Source organism: Stegastes partitus, unplaced genomic scaffold, assembly GCF_000690725.1.
Source record: "Stegastes partitus isolate 25-593 unplaced genomic scaffold, Stegastes_partitus-1.0.2 Scaffold306, whole genome shotgun sequence".
Taxonomy (NCBI): domain Eukaryota; kingdom Metazoa; phylum Chordata; class Actinopteri; family Pomacentridae; genus Stegastes; species Stegastes partitus.
In genome coordinates this window covers 308,549-325,231 of record NW_007578037.1, presented here as the reverse complement: position 1 = coordinate 325,231, position 16,683 = coordinate 308,549, and the positions used below count along the sequence as shown (strand labels likewise).

At 37.7% G+C, this 16,683-nt stretch overlaps 1 protein-coding gene across 2 annotated transcripts in view; it reads right to left on the bottom strand.

Moving 5' to 3' along the window:
* Positions 1 to 2,588: 2,588 nt before the first annotated feature.
* The window catches only part of LOC103358372 (potassium voltage-gated channel subfamily C member 1-like), a 52,765-nt gene continuing 38,670 nt past the window's right edge, over positions 2,589 to 16,683 (bottom strand). Inside the window, exon 5 of one of the 2 annotated variants that reach the window (XM_008283306.1) lies at positions 2,589 to 15,365. In XM_008283306.1, coding sequence (XP_008281528.1) covers positions 15,211 to 15,365 — 155 coding nt within the window. In that variant the 3' untranslated portion in view covers positions 2,589 to 15,210. The remainder of the gene's footprint in view (positions 15,366 to 16,683) is intronic. The other variant, XM_008283305.1, reaches the window with a different exon arrangement.

Sequence of the window (16,683 nt, the reverse complement as noted above, 5' to 3'; positions counted from 1 at the left end):
CTTTAGAAAAACATTTAGCAAAAAGACCAAAATGTGCCCTTGAACAACAGAATTAAGATGGCCTTTTTTTTGTTTGGTTGTTTTTTTTTTTGCTTTGTTTCTATCCGTATTTTTAAAATAATAATTCAGTAAAATCACGAGCGTTATGTCACACTGCATAACACTTTGTTGAAATAATAATAAATCCAGCAAAGCAGACGTTGCTGTGTGTTGCCACCAGAGGGAGGTGATGTTTTGGCGCAAAGCAGGAAAAAAAACTAAAAGAGGCCTCTGCCGACATTTCCTCAACGCTGCCTTCAGCCACAGAAAAAAGCCACCGCTCACTGGGCTGATACACCACATGGCCATCTGATCTCATGTCATGAGCATGTTTACCGAGAATCTGATGAGCCTCTGTTTGAATATTCTTATAAAGGAAAAGGCTTCATGTAGAAAAACATAATCCAGTGTTACATGAATATCAAAATGAATGCAGTAAGGAATTCAACTATTTTTTGCTTGTTTTGGTTGTAAAATATGAAGTAATCAGCTATAAAATTCTGCCTGATTAAAGTTTACTCTTAGCTTTTGTGCATCATAATTTTGGATGAGGGAATAATGTGGCAGAGAAGCTTCTGGTCGTGTGAAGCAGCTTTAAACTCTTCGGCTTTCATGCAGCTATGCAGAGCAATCATTACATCTTGTGACTCCCATGAGATGGCTGCACACACTGCTGCCATTTCTGCACCATTTCCACACGACCGCAATTCCTCCAGCACAGTTTGAAACAGCGGGCAACCGTGAGTAGGAAATAGATGACTTGTCAGACCACGTTGCTGCTTCTTAGCATGAGGTCCCAGCACAAGCTTCCGTGCCTTCGTTATCGATGTAAACATTTCACTGAGAGACTATGTGGGGATTTTGTTCCACTTTTGCTGTTAGTAGCTTTAACTGGCTCAATCGGATTAATTTATTAATTAGTTTATTCACTAATTCAGATTTTCTTATATCTTTGCTTGCATTGATTTGAACTAATGAGTAAGATTGCCATATTCCAGCAGCAAACAATACTGCCAAATAACAAACATCAATAAATAACCATCCCATAAAATACACACATTTTTCATCATGAAAATTTCTTTTTTTAAGCCTTAATATTTGATGAAATAATGTGATGTATTGTTGCTGTTTTTTTACTTTCAAGTAAGCATAATTACATATATAATAAATACATCACATCAGATCGCCTATGATATTTATGACTAGACATAAACTGTATGTTGACAGGTTGCTAATGTTGTCAGGTGCTACACCCTGATTAAAACACATTCATTCAACGTTATTGTTGTGAAAATGTCTATCATTTTACAACATATCTTCCATTCCCACCAGACATTAAAACAGCTTTTATCCCACTGCCATAACTCTACTGAGCCATTCTCAGCCATAACACTGCAGACTATATGTATGGTTATTTGCACTGCTGTTTTGCACCACTGTATATGCATATATATATTCTGCTCAGATGTGTACATTCTTGTAAACATTTATCTTATTTTTTTATTATTATTTGTTTTATTTTTTTCTGTCTGTAGTTATTTTACTTTCTTTTTTTATTTTTTATTTTCCTATTTCTATTATTCTCCTTGCTCATTCCTAGGGCGACACCAACATTCACCAAATTCCTTGTATGTTCTGTACGTAATTGGCCATTAAAGCTGATTCTCATTTAGAAGACAAATTAATGTAAAATGTAAAAACGGCTTTATTCTGATAGTTTCCACTAATTGTGTCAGATATTAGAAACAGATTTACAGCATTAAATTGGAATTCAAAAGTTTCATTTATTAAATAAAAAGGAAATATTTCTAATAATAAAAAGTCATTTTTAAGAGTATTCAAAGTTACATGTTTTTAATGTTGTTTTACATTAGACATGCACATTTACAGCCTATTTTTGTGATTTTAGTCATATTTTTGTGTATTTCAAAGTGTGTAAAATTATTATTGATATTATTTTACAGTAAAGACTTTTCAACCTGACACACATTCGAGTTAATAATTTAGCCATACAATTTTAAAAAAGGAAGTTTTCTTTAATTTTGTCATCCCTGTGCAACTTTTAATCTGTGATATTGGGTCCAAGAACATAAATACTCTGTGTCACTTACAAAACATTACAATTCCTGGTGACATGTTGGTGTCGGATGTCTCGGATATTAGTCGTTACAGTTATGTGATATCGAGGAGGGAAAGCAGCACTTATCAGTCTCAAATATCATGACACAGTAACTTATAGATTACCAGCATGTGACAAGTTATTTATTGTAGCTACTGGATTAAAAAGGAAGTTCTTGTGTAACGCTGGCATGGAAATACACCGGGTCCTTTTCAGTCCCAACTTTTATGTGTCATCCTTCAGATTCTTGGATTTTCATTGTGTCCTCGCTTCAAGTCAGATTATGTCAGTCAGCGCTGCGCTGTGGGATCCTGCAGCTGACGGGCCGATGAACGGAGCTAACGGTGACAGTCGGTACAGAATGTCATATTCAGTCAGTCTGCGCAGGAGCACATCAGAAATTAGACACCTGAAACAAACTGACACACGGTTGATGTTACTTTTTCATTTATTTTTAAGTTGATTTGAATGATTTTAAGCAATTTTTAATGTCTCTGAAAAAGCATCTCATGACTGTTAATCAGTTATTCATTCAAGCTGCTATGGAGATTAGTTTCACATTAGATCGCATTGACATTCATACATTTTTAAGTCTCAATAGTAGAAATATGTTCAATTATGACACTTTATTGATATGTTTCTATTTTTTCTTCAAAATATAAAAAGATAGATCATGAACATTCCATTGAAATATACTTTATACAGTTCTTGATGAGTTTGTTCTTTGTGTTCCAACATTTCAAAAATAAAATCCGGCATAAGTCACAACCAGATACTCCAGTGACCACCTCCTCTCCCCATTCACTCTCCTACTAAGACCGCAGTACAATGGACTAGTACTTAAGTCTGTTTTATACGATTTGATAGCATGTAAAATGAACGTAGGGCTTTTTATCTTTGGGATGCTTACGTGGATGCATGATGTCATTAAGTAATATTACATGTATGTATATAGGTGTGACTTTTATGTGTCGCTTATCATGTTATTTCTGATTAAAATAATGTATTAGTATATTAGTAAAAATCTATTCAGCATGATAACATTTCCTCTAAAACAACTCTGGTCTCATTAATTTGTAAAATAAAGTATTATTTTTTCTTTTAGATTAGTGTGATTGCTCGGTCACTCTATGGAAAGCCATAAAGCCACTACACATGTGGTTGCAATCATCTGAACTGATGACAGAACATCTGTGTCTCAGGGAGAATACAGTTAAGTGTCCATCAGTGGCATTCGTGGTGCGGATTGCATACAGTGTCCTCAATTTTTTTTTTTTTCTTTTTGTTTTAAAAGAAAATAATAAAACATATTGAACAGAAACAGGCATATAAAGAAAATAAACAGGATGCCATTGAGGATGTGTCATCCAAGGACCACATGACACCGTCCAAACACCTGCAGAGGACAACAGCGTCCCTGCACATAGTACTCGTTAGTGGCACCTACTTATCATGTAAAGCATTTTTTTGTTCTTTTGGTTGTGTGAGTGTTAGTACATGAAATCGTTTGTAACATTTTATAACAGATTGCAGACTCGAGAAAATAAAACAGACTTAGCACTCTCGACATTGTAACTCATTCTGTTCAACGTGTCTAAATCAAATGGCAGTATTATGCATTGGAAAAAAAGGAAAGACATCTTTTTTTTCTCTTTTTTTTTTTCAGCCTGGCATTGGCAGAGCAGTCACAATGTAGAGAATGAAGCGAACGCAACAGTGAAAAGTAAAAGAAAGAAAGAAAAAAGAAAAGACACTACTTGGCCATAAAAACACAAGACAGCCGGGTGAAGCACAAAGTTTTTGCAAGTGTGCACACCATCGCTAGAACCTCTGAAATATTCATAAACATCTTTGACCATCAGAAGCCGCGGTAGCTTAATGCCTTTCCAAAATGGGAACTGAAATTGTTGGGTTTTCTAAAAAAGATACGGGACTAAAAAACAAAATCCCATGGACCGTTTTTGCGAATAGACAAAAGTTCTAGACCCTGTAAAACCAGCGTAGACTCAACAGAATCGGTCTACGTCACGCCTGCCGAGCCTCCAACTGCAATGTACGAGGAATGGACGGAGGACCATTCAGCTGCCTGAGCTGAGCCCCGGACCAGCGGGGCCTGAAACTCACTTGGAACACCGAGGCCAAGGATCGGAGAGCGCTCCATTCTTTTCGCTTTTTATTACTACGTTATTATCTCCCTCCCCTTGGTGGACACTGGTACTTCCTCATCCTCTCTGTCTCCCTGTTCTGACATCATTGTGGAAGCTCTGGGTCTCTTTGATTGGTGCTCACGTGACTTGTGTCGTGTGCTGTGAATGAGCTGCCAACTAGCCGGCTGGATGAGGGTAAACGACAGATGCAAAGACCTGACCATCTTCAAAAAAACAAACAAAAAAAAGCCTAAACAAACGAAGACGAGCCACCTCTACGCACTCGTGCTGACACTGCGAGTGCGAGTAGCTTTCGGTTGCCTCTCGGAGGAAGACGTTTCTGCTCTACGACACGGCACAGTGTTTAAAGTTATCAGGACTGGATTCATGACGAACAATGACAGGAGGCTAAAGGGGATATGTCAAGACTCTGTTCCCCCCCATCGAGAGATTATCAAGTCATAATGCATGCGTTTTTTACACGTCACTGTGAGGTGTTCACATTATCGTATCGTCTATATACTAGAATTTATTATGTTAGAAAGAAAATAGCAAAAAACACCTACATCCACGCACACCATCGACACACCTGAGTCCTTAAAACCACATACAGACTTTGGAATGGCAGTTGGTTCCATGCAAACCTGAAATCTCTCTTGACTGTTTATAATACCTCTCCTAGTTTTATTGGACACTTAGTAGTGGAACAGAACTGCCTTCAAAATCCTGCCATGGGATCATCCAAGGCCTTTTAATGAATCTCTTTTAAAAACACTGAGGCTTTGAAGACGCTCGAAGGGACTCGAGGTTCTCCGTTTGACCTGCTACAATCATGTGACAACTCTTGTATTATTGCCAAAGAAAAAAAGCGAAACTATGAGTGCTAATCAAGCTGTCAAGTTGTGGTATGGAGAGCTGTTGGATTCGAACGGCTGCTGCTGCTGCTGCTGCTGCTGCTGCTACGGAAGTTGTGCAAATGATTTCAAGGAGGAAAACGTGGACTTAACAACAAACATCCTTTGCGCAGATGCTATAGGCAAAGTCTTGAACGATCGCTGTGGATTCAAGAGTTATAAAACATACTGCTTATGAAATTAAAAACGACCATGGCGGAGGTCAAAAACACTGGAAATGAGGGATGGAAGGGCAGTAGTAGCAGAGAGATTTCATCGAACGAAACATAGTTCAGGGTGTACTTTGCAAACATACATGTTTCAATATTCACATTTTTTTTAACTTTTCAAAACAAAATATAGCTCTTCTCTTTCATTATAATCTTTTTTAAAACATTAATTGCATATAACATTTTTTTAATTCATTTTATATATACTTTTTTGTATCTCTAGCACCCTTGTCTTCAACTAAGGGCTTGCAGAAAAGACAGTCATGCAAAGTAGTCATGCTGGTAAACAAAGTTACAAAAATGCATTATCTTTTTTTTTTTTTTCTTCATTTGTTTATCTCAGCGTCCATCCTTTGTCATCCCCGTGTCTTTATAGGCGAGAGTCTCTCATTGCTCATTGTCTTTTGGAAAAAAAAAGAAAAACAAAAGAAAAATTCCCAGTGCTCTCGGGGCGAGCAGCTTCGCCACATCCCGTCGTGACGGAATATTCCATCCTTTTCTCGGACTTTGACTCCATTTCATGATGCCAAATATTCTTTTTACGCTTGCATCTTTTTTTTTTTTTTTTCTTTTCAAAAGTCCTTTCAGTCATACTCGACCTTTTTTTTCCTGCTCAGAAACTTCCTCCTCCAAAGTCATGGAGAATGTTGTAGATTTGTTTATCAAAATATAGATTTGTTCTCTTTGTACACTTCCACGTTTTACTCCTACTCTTGGTCCTTTTCTTCTCGTTTACACCCCCTGTGGGCTCCCCGTGACGGGCCATCTTTGTCTTGACGTCGACTTGCCGGTGAAGCAGTCGTTGGCAGCAAGCGGGACAAGAGAGAGATGGGGGCAGTATGCATCTGGGGAGTCTTGTGCCTTACTGGCAGTGTCGGCCTTTTGTGTTACAGGGAAGGATAATACTTGTGTGATTGGTCCCTTTTGAAATAAGACAATTTCCAGGTAATGGGCAGTGAACTAACAACAGTCCTTGTAGTTGGGGTGGGGTTGTTTTTTTTTTTTTTTTAATGATTATTTAGGCAGGTCGATATCCCTCGAGCGACGAGGTTCTAGGGCTTGTTTTGCCTCCTTGAGTCAGTCTTTTTGCTCCTCATGACTGAGCGCTGTGCCAGTCAGACATGGGGAAAAAAATATTTAAATGTGCATATAGGGATGGGATGTTAGTGGCAGTTAAAAAGTTCTTTTCGAGGAATGACTTAAAGACAATGGGCAGTACAAGGGCGAGTACAAACCTCGCCCTCAGTGGAATATTTCTCCTAATCTACAATACACTACAGAAGGTCATTCAGCAAGTGCATGCTACAGGACCTTTGGTATCCCACACGGAAATTTTTCGGGTCAAGCCCGCAGCAGTACATGAGAGATAAAGAGACGTCTTCTTTTTTCTTTTTTTTTTTGTCTCCACCGACCATTTCGGGTGACGCCGAACGCGACTTGTTTGAGCTGATGCTACATTGCTGTGCTTCGTTTGTTCAGAGTTAGTGCTGTTTTTGATTATCTTGTGAGGAGGGCAGTGTTTCAGTCTGATAGAAGTGAATGGAAGACATAGGTTCAGTGGCAAACGTACTATACAAGTGCTAAAATTGAACGAGGAAATATAGCATGGGTGTTGTAACACTGTGCAATTGTGATCGATCTCATATGTTTGTGCATCTCTTTTTTTCTTTCTTTTTCTTTTTTTTTTTTTGTTTGGAATGTCAAGTATTTCTATAATGAGTTAAGACCAATCCTTTGTCTCTCATGTACTCGCTATCTACTGGAAAGGAACCCAAGAGGAAAAAATGACATCTAGAAGAATCCCTTGAATGCATAAGTTCCTCTCTCTTTGAGCTGTTGATGGATTGAAGTCAAGTTATTTCCCAGCCAACAAATGCTACAATATGTTAGCAGAGATGCTACATTGTTCATTCAGTCCAGTTGAAGACAAGAAGTTTTTTTTTTGTTGTTTTTTTTAAATGTTTGTTTTGTTTCAGAAACTCTGTGAAGTTGCTCAGTTGCTCAGCACTGCAGACGGCGCTGAAGTTGGTCATGGTACAAGATGGCGAGTATAGCGTTGTCAGAGAGATGTCATCTGGAATGTGTAAATCAGGAGTCCTTTTCTCTCCCAAAAAAAGCGTGTCAGTGCAATGCTCAGTCAGGAAGAAAAAGAAAAAAGAAAAAGGAAAAAAAAAAAGAAAAAGGTCAGTCAGACAGTTGTCAAAAAGTGTGGTCGGAGTTCCGAGAGGCTGCTTTGGTAACAACGTGAGGAGCAGACCATGTGATTTTTTTTTTTTTTTAATTCATGATTAACCTCTGGTCTCTCTTGTCACCCCAAAGATCTCCTGTAAACTGTCCATCCGTGTCACACCTGTCCGCTTACGTGGCTCCCGCCGCAAATTTGTGTTTACCGGTTACTGACTCCTCATTAGAGAGAAGGCGAATGCTAGAAACTTAACACTGTGAAGACAAGAACAGAAAGCCATTAAGTTCACAGGGAATAAACAGAATTTGTAAAGAAAAAAATCAGTGACAATGAAACTTAAGATTACGAGTAAGAACTTGCATCTAGATCGGTTGGCAGACATAAACCAATGTTGGCTGTAAACTGATTGGAGTTAAATAGATTTGCACAGTTTCATAGTGTTTCTAACATTGTGTACATTTTGGAAAAGTAATCAGGGATCACCATTACCTGTAAACTGCAGGTTAACTGTGTCAGAATGAAGTGCACATGTTTAAACAACTACTACTCATGTAGATATGCACACACACACACACAAGGCTGGCACATTCTTGAACAGCAAAAATCAGGAAATGGCGACAGTAGAACTTGTAGCTGACATTATTAGAGAAACAAACAACAGACTGAATGACACAAGCTGCCAGCCAACTGAGCAGCGCCACACTCTCCACACTGCCAACTCTCAACCAGTACAGCAGAAATATACAAAACATTTCAAAGCGGATTGCGGCGTTAGTTAGTTTCGTGTGTGTGTGTGTTCGTGTGTGTGTGCAGACATTTTCATTTGAATGATATACACGCCTCATGAGAAAAACACACTTTGGACAGATGGACACATACAAACATACTCAGTGTTATTCATGGAAGCTTCCACATGTTAAAAAACAGATTATTATGCTGGTAAAGATTATACAATGAGACAGTTTCAGGAGGTCACATGATGCCATCACAGGTTCAAGAAAATGTTTCCATACAGTTTTTTAAAACTTACATTTACACCAAACACTTCTTGTATCACATGTGATGGCATCATGCATTTATTTGCTGGGAAATGAGACCCTTCACCAGCAAACATCAGCAAACAATACAAGCATCATCCATCGTTGTAGCTGTATCAGTTTGTCCTGCGTAGTCTTCAGTTCACTCCTTTCTTCTGTATGTCCACTTGCTGTTTCCTCCTGAGAAAAGCTGGTAGCAAGATACAGTCGTACACCATTAATGTGTTCAATTAACTCTTCTTCTGTGCAAAATTTCCCGTTCAGTCAACAGGTTGTTGCAACAGAAAGCTATGAGTAGCACAAAAATGTATTACAGTAAAAAAAAAAGTGCTGTTCCTGCAAATGATGCAAGACAGGAATGCCAGTAAAAAGAAAAAAAACAAACAAAAAAAACTGCCAGGCATTATAGATTTAGTTCACCTCTCAGTGCACTCTCAATGCAGCCGCTGATTTGTCACATGACAGCTGCACATTAGAGCTCTTCGTCTTCGTTCATTTAATAATGAGGATAAGTGCATTTAGCTCTGACACTGTCCCATATTAAAGGACAAGTGGAACCCGTGTCAGATTTTAGAGAAATCAAAGTGAAATTGGTAATTATTGAATATTCTCTGTGATAAATACCAACAGGCTGATCAATTTTCTAACTGGTGCTATGTTACAATACTACAATACCAGCAGCGTAAAACCTTCAGGAACACCACCTGAATGCATTTGTATTCCCCCTGGCAACATGAAGCGTGCAGCTGGCCTGCTGTAACTGGACAGCTCTGTTCAGCAGCGCTGCAGATCTAAAATATTCACTTAAAGAATATCATCAGGAAAAGAACTGGTTATTACAGCTGATTTAAATCCCAAACTCTGAACAGAACCTCCTCTGAAACAGGTTAGCGGTGCAGCATCAGTTGCCATGGTGATCTAGCAGGTTAAAAGAGAGCTGCCTTCATCACACTAAAAACTCTGGATTTAGGCATAAACAGCCAGTTGCAGGAATACTTTAGTGATAAAGTAAACTTGTTTGATCAATGCATTTTTACAACAGAAGCACCGACAGCTGCTTTCTTTGATGCTCCCAACATTATATTAGTTTGGTAAATTACATGATAATTATACAGCATCCATTGAAGTGAACCATCGTCTTAGTGACAGACAATGGTGTCAGTCTTCTCACCGCACTATTCAGAGCTGATCAGACACTATTGTCTCTCCTTTATCTCAGAAATACAATACAAGACCGTACTTCCAGCAGCAGTCTGCATTTTTTTTCTCTCAAAGCTGCACATGTATTATACATGCCTCTTCAGGACACGAGAGCAGCAACCTCTGAAATATTTACATTAACTGTACATTTATACTCAATAAGAGACTCCATGTAGGACCGGTTCTGGTCCAAGAGAACAACACAGGAGCAACAACACTGAGGAATTTCTTAAATGTTGTCACTACTGCTAAATCAGTAATAATATGCATAAAAAAAACTGTGGAAATGGTGCAAGAAACAAACAGATCTAATGCATATAGAACCAGAGTTCTACCTCTAAGTGGCACGGTACATTTTACACTTTTCCAATCAGATGGAATCAGCTGTTCTGAACCTTCCTGCACCACACTCACAAATCATACATAGGTATGTTAATTTCATATGACTTTAATGTATTCACATGTGTAGATACAGATCTGTACATATTCAACAATAACCACTGACCTATTAAGCATTGCTTCAAAGGTGTAGCTAGTTAAATCTAGCTAGTTTGCATCCTAGATTGACATCAGAGCCTAGAGGGGCCTCATAGAGGCACTTACAACAAATGCCTGTTTTGTTCATTAAACAATGTTTGCTTCAGAGTGTGCTAGGTAATTTGCATTGGCCACAACAATGTGATATGACTCAACAAGTAACTCACAGTTATGACATTCCTCGGATTAATTTGTAACGATACAAAGCAAGTATGAGCAGATACAGTACTTCTGTCAATTTAAAGTGGCGTGTGAGATCGTGTTACTGCTCTCACCCACTGTCAGTCAGCATTAAAGGAAAACATTCAAGGATGGCTGACATTCACCACACGACAACATGTACATTCCAAATAAAATGGCACACAAGTAAAAACCATCTGCAAACTGTAACATCCACATTGTGGAGTCATTTTATGATTATACAGCTTGTATGTGCGCTTCATGGGGGGTTTTGAACACTGAGAGAAGTGATGCCAGCAAAAAGTTGCAGAGCAAAGATTAGGCTTAAGATTAGCTGTGATTTAACCCAGGCCGATCAGCGTCCCGCTGCTCCTTATGTGTCTCTCTACAGGTTAAATCGATTTAAAATATCCCAGAGTTTCCCTACCTTTAACTGTACAAGTTCAGGTTGACATTATACATCAAGGAGCTATCAAAAATGCTCGTATTCACTAGAGAAACAAATCTCCGCATGCTGTTTCAGATATTTTCAGACAACACTAAGATACAGTCATTGTTTTTTTTTTTGTTTTTTGACATCATAATGGTGAAATGTAGCAACATTGAGTATGAGCACAACTACTTTGGTCTGAAAAATATGTGCGATGGGCTTCAAAAAACCTGCGTCAGACGAAGCCAGGCAAGCATTAGTGCTTACAGTGACTGTATGGAGGGATCTAAACTAGAATGAGACGCTATGACTCCGACTGATTCAAGTCAGTGTGCAAACTACAGAAGAGCCGGGAGGAGCTTGGTTCCTCTTAACAAGACATGAGCTCGCCTGAAAACATCATTTGTGAAATTCTGGGAGGGTCTAAAATATTGACAGAATGCTATTTTTTGTCGATCTTTTCTGTCACTATTCTGTCTGGTTTTCTGTCACTATTATGGGTGATGTGTAAAATTAGGCTGTTATGATTCACGCATGAAGGCGACTCATCACTAATTCACTTCATAAAGAGCAGAATGTAGAAGCTTGGCAGTGTAATATTATCAATTTTATTACTTTAACTCCAAAATCTGAAAACTTTCCTGATTCCAATCGACTTAAAAAAAACAAAACAGAACAACCCAAACTCTTCATGGTAGGCAGGCAGCAGCGGCTCCGCTTCATTTGATTTCTATACTTTAAATAATAGCAATCATGACAAATAAAACATTCATAAAGCCATGATTAATGTTGTTTGATGTCATTTCTTCTGATTTTTTTAAAAAAAAACAAGCTTCCCAAAAGCCATGTTGTAGTTAACCCACTGAATCAAGTGGTGTCATAGCATTCATCTAAATACTGCATATCTAAGTTAAGGGGGTTGGAAGCCCGTTGATTTTTAGACAAAATGGCAGATCAGGGCTGAAGATTATGACAGAACATCAGGACCTGACTCCAAACAAGTATGGAAATATTCTCCCTTTACACCTGCAAAAAAAAACTTAGCACTTAGTTTTTCCTCTTGATTTCAGTCTTACTACATTATTTTGTTCTTTAAAGATCCTAAAGACAGTTCAATACAACGTTGTTTTGGGGTATTTTGTTCAAGAAATGTCATTGTAGACAATCAATGGTACAGAAAAGTCATTCCTCACAATAAAACACACATTACCAGTACAAGTGAAGAAAATATAAAACCATTACAAAACTGAAACAATTTAAAAAAAAATTGGCAGTCACAACATCAAAAAAGTCTAACAGGGCTACACCGGCTGGAAATAAAACCAGACAAATGGCTCATGTCATCAGAACAGCTTTGTACACTTAGAACAGCGAAATCAAAGACGATAAGTCGACCGCCTGCTAAGTCTGTGCATTTTAAAGATTAAAAATATATCTGCATATTTACATATGTATGTGCACAGCATGTTTTCCAGCAGTAAAGTAATATTGCATGTTTATTGCATATGTGAATGTGATATTATTTTTTAAAATCTTTTTTGCTCAACTTTGAACATAAGATCTATTTACATACAAGCATGGCGATCTGAAGAGGGTGACCTCAATTTCAAAAATAAAAGCCCTAACTTGCCTAAAAGAGATTTTAAATTTTAAACTATTGAGGGAAATATCACATTATAACCACTGTCATTTTTTTTCTTTCAAAGATGAACCAACGGATTCATTTGATGGTTTTAATTTGTATTTTTAGATAAACATTTAAAACAAAATAAATGTGGGAAAAAAATAGAATTAGTAAAAAAATAAAGAGTGAAGTGAAACAGATATTTAGAAAAGCTTAAGAGGCGTGTTTAATGAGGTGATCTTATGGCTTTAGTCTATTTTTGTTATATAATCCATATCTTATGACTATAAGCAAGCTTTAAAGGTTAGTAAATATTTTTTTAAATTGATTGTTAGTAAAGTGCTTGTATTTGTATTAATTCATTTATTATCATATTGCAGTTGTCTGCATCTGACTGTGTACGTTTGTTGTACTTCAGTCCTTCGAGTTCGTTTTTGAGTTGCTTTCTAAAAACATTGCACATTTCTTTAAAAATTGTACAAGTACGTATTTCATTTACATGTTTGCGCTCATTAGGATCTCCTCAAAAGGTCCACTCAGTCATTTACTGTCATTAGATAGAAAATATAAACTGAAGATGAGAAAACTAAATCTGACAAAAACTATTTCTCAAATGAAACACAGTTAGCATGTAGCTAACGAGGCTGTTATAGTTTTGAGGTCTGAAACTGCCGGAATAAAGATTATCAATCAATAATACTTTAATCAGTAATGTGAAATTAAGTGTCACAAGAGACTTTGTCGTGGTGCCAAATTACGAGCTAAACTCCCACAATGCTCTCTGTTTACCAACACTGAACTGTCCGTAGTCCAAGTGAGGCCTCCTCTGGTTGCTGCAGTGTTAAACAGTACGAGGCTCCACCTGGTGGAACAACCAGGTACTACAGCCGAACTACATTTCATTCTCTGACGTACATGTTCACTGTCTTTCATTAACATCCCTAATAACGACATTTGAGATGCCTGCAGCTGTTATTTTGACTAATCAAAACTGAATTCCTGATATCTCAGACTGTCGTTTTGACTCGTCTGAATCCCGTTATAGATATTGTGAAAACTTTTGACGAGTCACAGTGTAACGACAGCGAGTCAACATGAGGTTTTTGATATTTGTCATGTCAATCTCAACTATTTAATATTAAAACGTTTTGCTGTACAGATGACATGGGAGTCGCAAAGGCCTTCGAGCAGTTACTCCCCGGTTCAATTCTGAAATTTACTGCATGTCATTCCCCTTGTCTCTTCCTATACGTCAGTGCTCAACTGGGCAAAAGAAACACTCAAAAGGCAAATATGCCAACAAAAAATAAAAAACATACCTTACTGCCACTGCCAGATACCATTTAGCCATTTGTTGTAACAATCAGCACTGAGGGATGCACGCAAACATATAAGAGCAATCCTGGATGTTGTCCAAAAATATCATTATCTTGCGGTTTACTAGCTTACTGGAAACGGTTAATAACCTAATGCAAGCTTGGCTATCTCTGCTGATCACACGACCTTCATCTTGCCCCCTGTAATGCCCAGATGCAATCTTGTGAAACTGAACCTTTGTCCTCACAGCAGAGTTATCATGGTGGGAACTCTGCACAAGTGGCAAGAAAATATTTAATAACATTCCTACATTGCTTTTCGAGGCATCAAATGAAACAGTTTTGTTTTAGAATATAGATTGATATCATTACAGATAAGATGGTAACGATGATGACTATAATAATAATAATAATGTGCTAGCAACAGATGTAATAATGACTGAATAGACCTTTAACTGCACACTGTAAGGCAACAGTTGCATACATGGGATCCTAACAGCAATGCAACGAAAGTGATGCATGTTAGCTTTTATGGTACAATGGTTGTATTATTTTATTTTTCGTTCAGCTTTTTCTTTGTTTGCTTTTGTAAATCACTTAGCTTGTCTGTGTGAACCGTCAACAGAAAGTGTCCAATGATGTCACACAACAGGATACAAAACAAAGTCTTAATACCAAGACTCACAGAGACCGAGTCTGTTTGTTTTTTAAAAAGAGATTTACCAAAACGATATCTACGCTGTACATACATTAATATTCACCAAAAGACAGAAAGTAGAAACCTGTTTAACATCAATCTAGTCTATGAATGGATTTTTTTTTAAAATCTTTGGCTAAATGAACTGAAGGATCTCGTTTGATGGTTGTTTCTCTGTGAGCTTGATTGATCCAGAACACACAAAACTTGATGTCCATCTAAACATTTAAAGTTTTAAAATTCAACTGTGCACATGTTTTTATCATTTATTGTTTTTTTTTTTATACCCGTGATACTATTTTATTTTTATGTATTTTTTTAACATTTCTTCTAATAACTTAAAGTGTATCTTTAAAGCTAAATTCTGTATTTAACTCCATCAGCTAAACCCGACGCATGCATCTTAAACCGGTGAATACACAAGACGAGAGGTCATTCTTTCTACATTCAAGTTCATTTTTATGTTATTGCTATTGTATTTGCACGGTGTACAATGCAAACGGAGGCTTCAATGTGATCGGTCCATCCCTAATCCACTGCGTCCCTTATTATCCAGTCATGCACATTTCCTTTCTGCTACAAAATTGAGGGGATGGGGGAGCGGCAGCGGCGCAGTGGTCCTGGGGCCTCATAGGTCTCAAAGGGTGGGCTAGTGATTGGAGCGAGCCGCAGTGATGACCCAGCCATTCCCGATATGTTATTTAGACTGCGAGATTTCTCGTAGCCCGTTGCTTTAAAAAAGTAATTTTAACCATTGATTGATTGATTGGATTATATTATGTGATTGTTTCAAAAAAGCAAATAACATAAATTAAAATCATAGTTTAAAATTTTCCATATTCAGGTGGTTTGTTGTGGAGGTTTTAAAATTCAAACATGAGGTTTAAGATGTCGTAAGCAGAAACCAAAATGAAAAGAAGCACAAAAGTGAAGAGAACAAATTGAGGATAAGAAATAGAAAAATGTTATCAAATCATAAATACATTCAAAAGACAGACGAGGACAGACAGAGACAAGACAGACAAGACAGGACAAAACAAGAAAATGCGAGTTATGATATGTCTTTTTTTTTTCCTTCCAAAAACAGAAAAGCAAATTTAATTTTCTTTAAATATTAGGAAATTTAACACCAGTAGCAGGCCCGTTGCGTAAATCACCCAACATTTTAGCATGTGAAGAGTATGACGTCCAATGTTCAGGTGTTTTAGACAACTGTGTGGCCAAAACTACACAGTTTAACACACAGCAGCATGTAGTCAGATACAGTGTAGGAGTTGACCACGTGAAGTTTTGAATCAAAAACTTAGCTATGCAATAAATTTATGTGTTACTTAGGTTATGCCTTATTAACAGTGTTTTCTTTTGATTCCTGTAAACTTCAAATGGCCAACACAATATTGTCCTCTCTGTAACATTTAAAAAAAAAATAAAAAAAATACATCCTGACCCCAAAAAATCGCATCCTGGAGTGAAATCATCGTGTTTACAGTGGGAAATGACACACGGTGAGTGGTTTGATGACTAAATCCAGCTGCGCAAGTGACTCTGAGGTACAATATCTGATACTTGCACTGCTAAAGTTTGCAATAACCAATTTGTCTAAGCACATTGGCCTTTGTGTCCTTTCCCGCTGTATGTTCGGTGTGTAACACAGCATGCAGATGTTGAGCTCTCCCTGCAGGAAGCAGCCACAGAGAAGGTAGTGCTGTGCTGACGGAGTGTTGTTGCATCAGGTGAAGTGAAAGACGTCATTGGTAGGCAGCAGTTGTCTGCTCTAACAATGGCTAACTGACATATAATGGCTGGAGTTCTACATTTTTAATCGGAATGTGTTCACGAGCTGAATTTCCCTCTAATGTAATGCAGTGACGCTCACAGATTTTGTGGCAAAAATTAGCGATTTCAGTCAAACTCCAACCATCACATGGCCACAGTGAGACAACAAAGAACACCCATTGGTACAGTATGACGCCCTTTGTGCCTTCCTGCTGAAATGGAAAAATACGCCAATATTGAGCTGCACCGTGGCCAACTCTCCCACTCTAGATA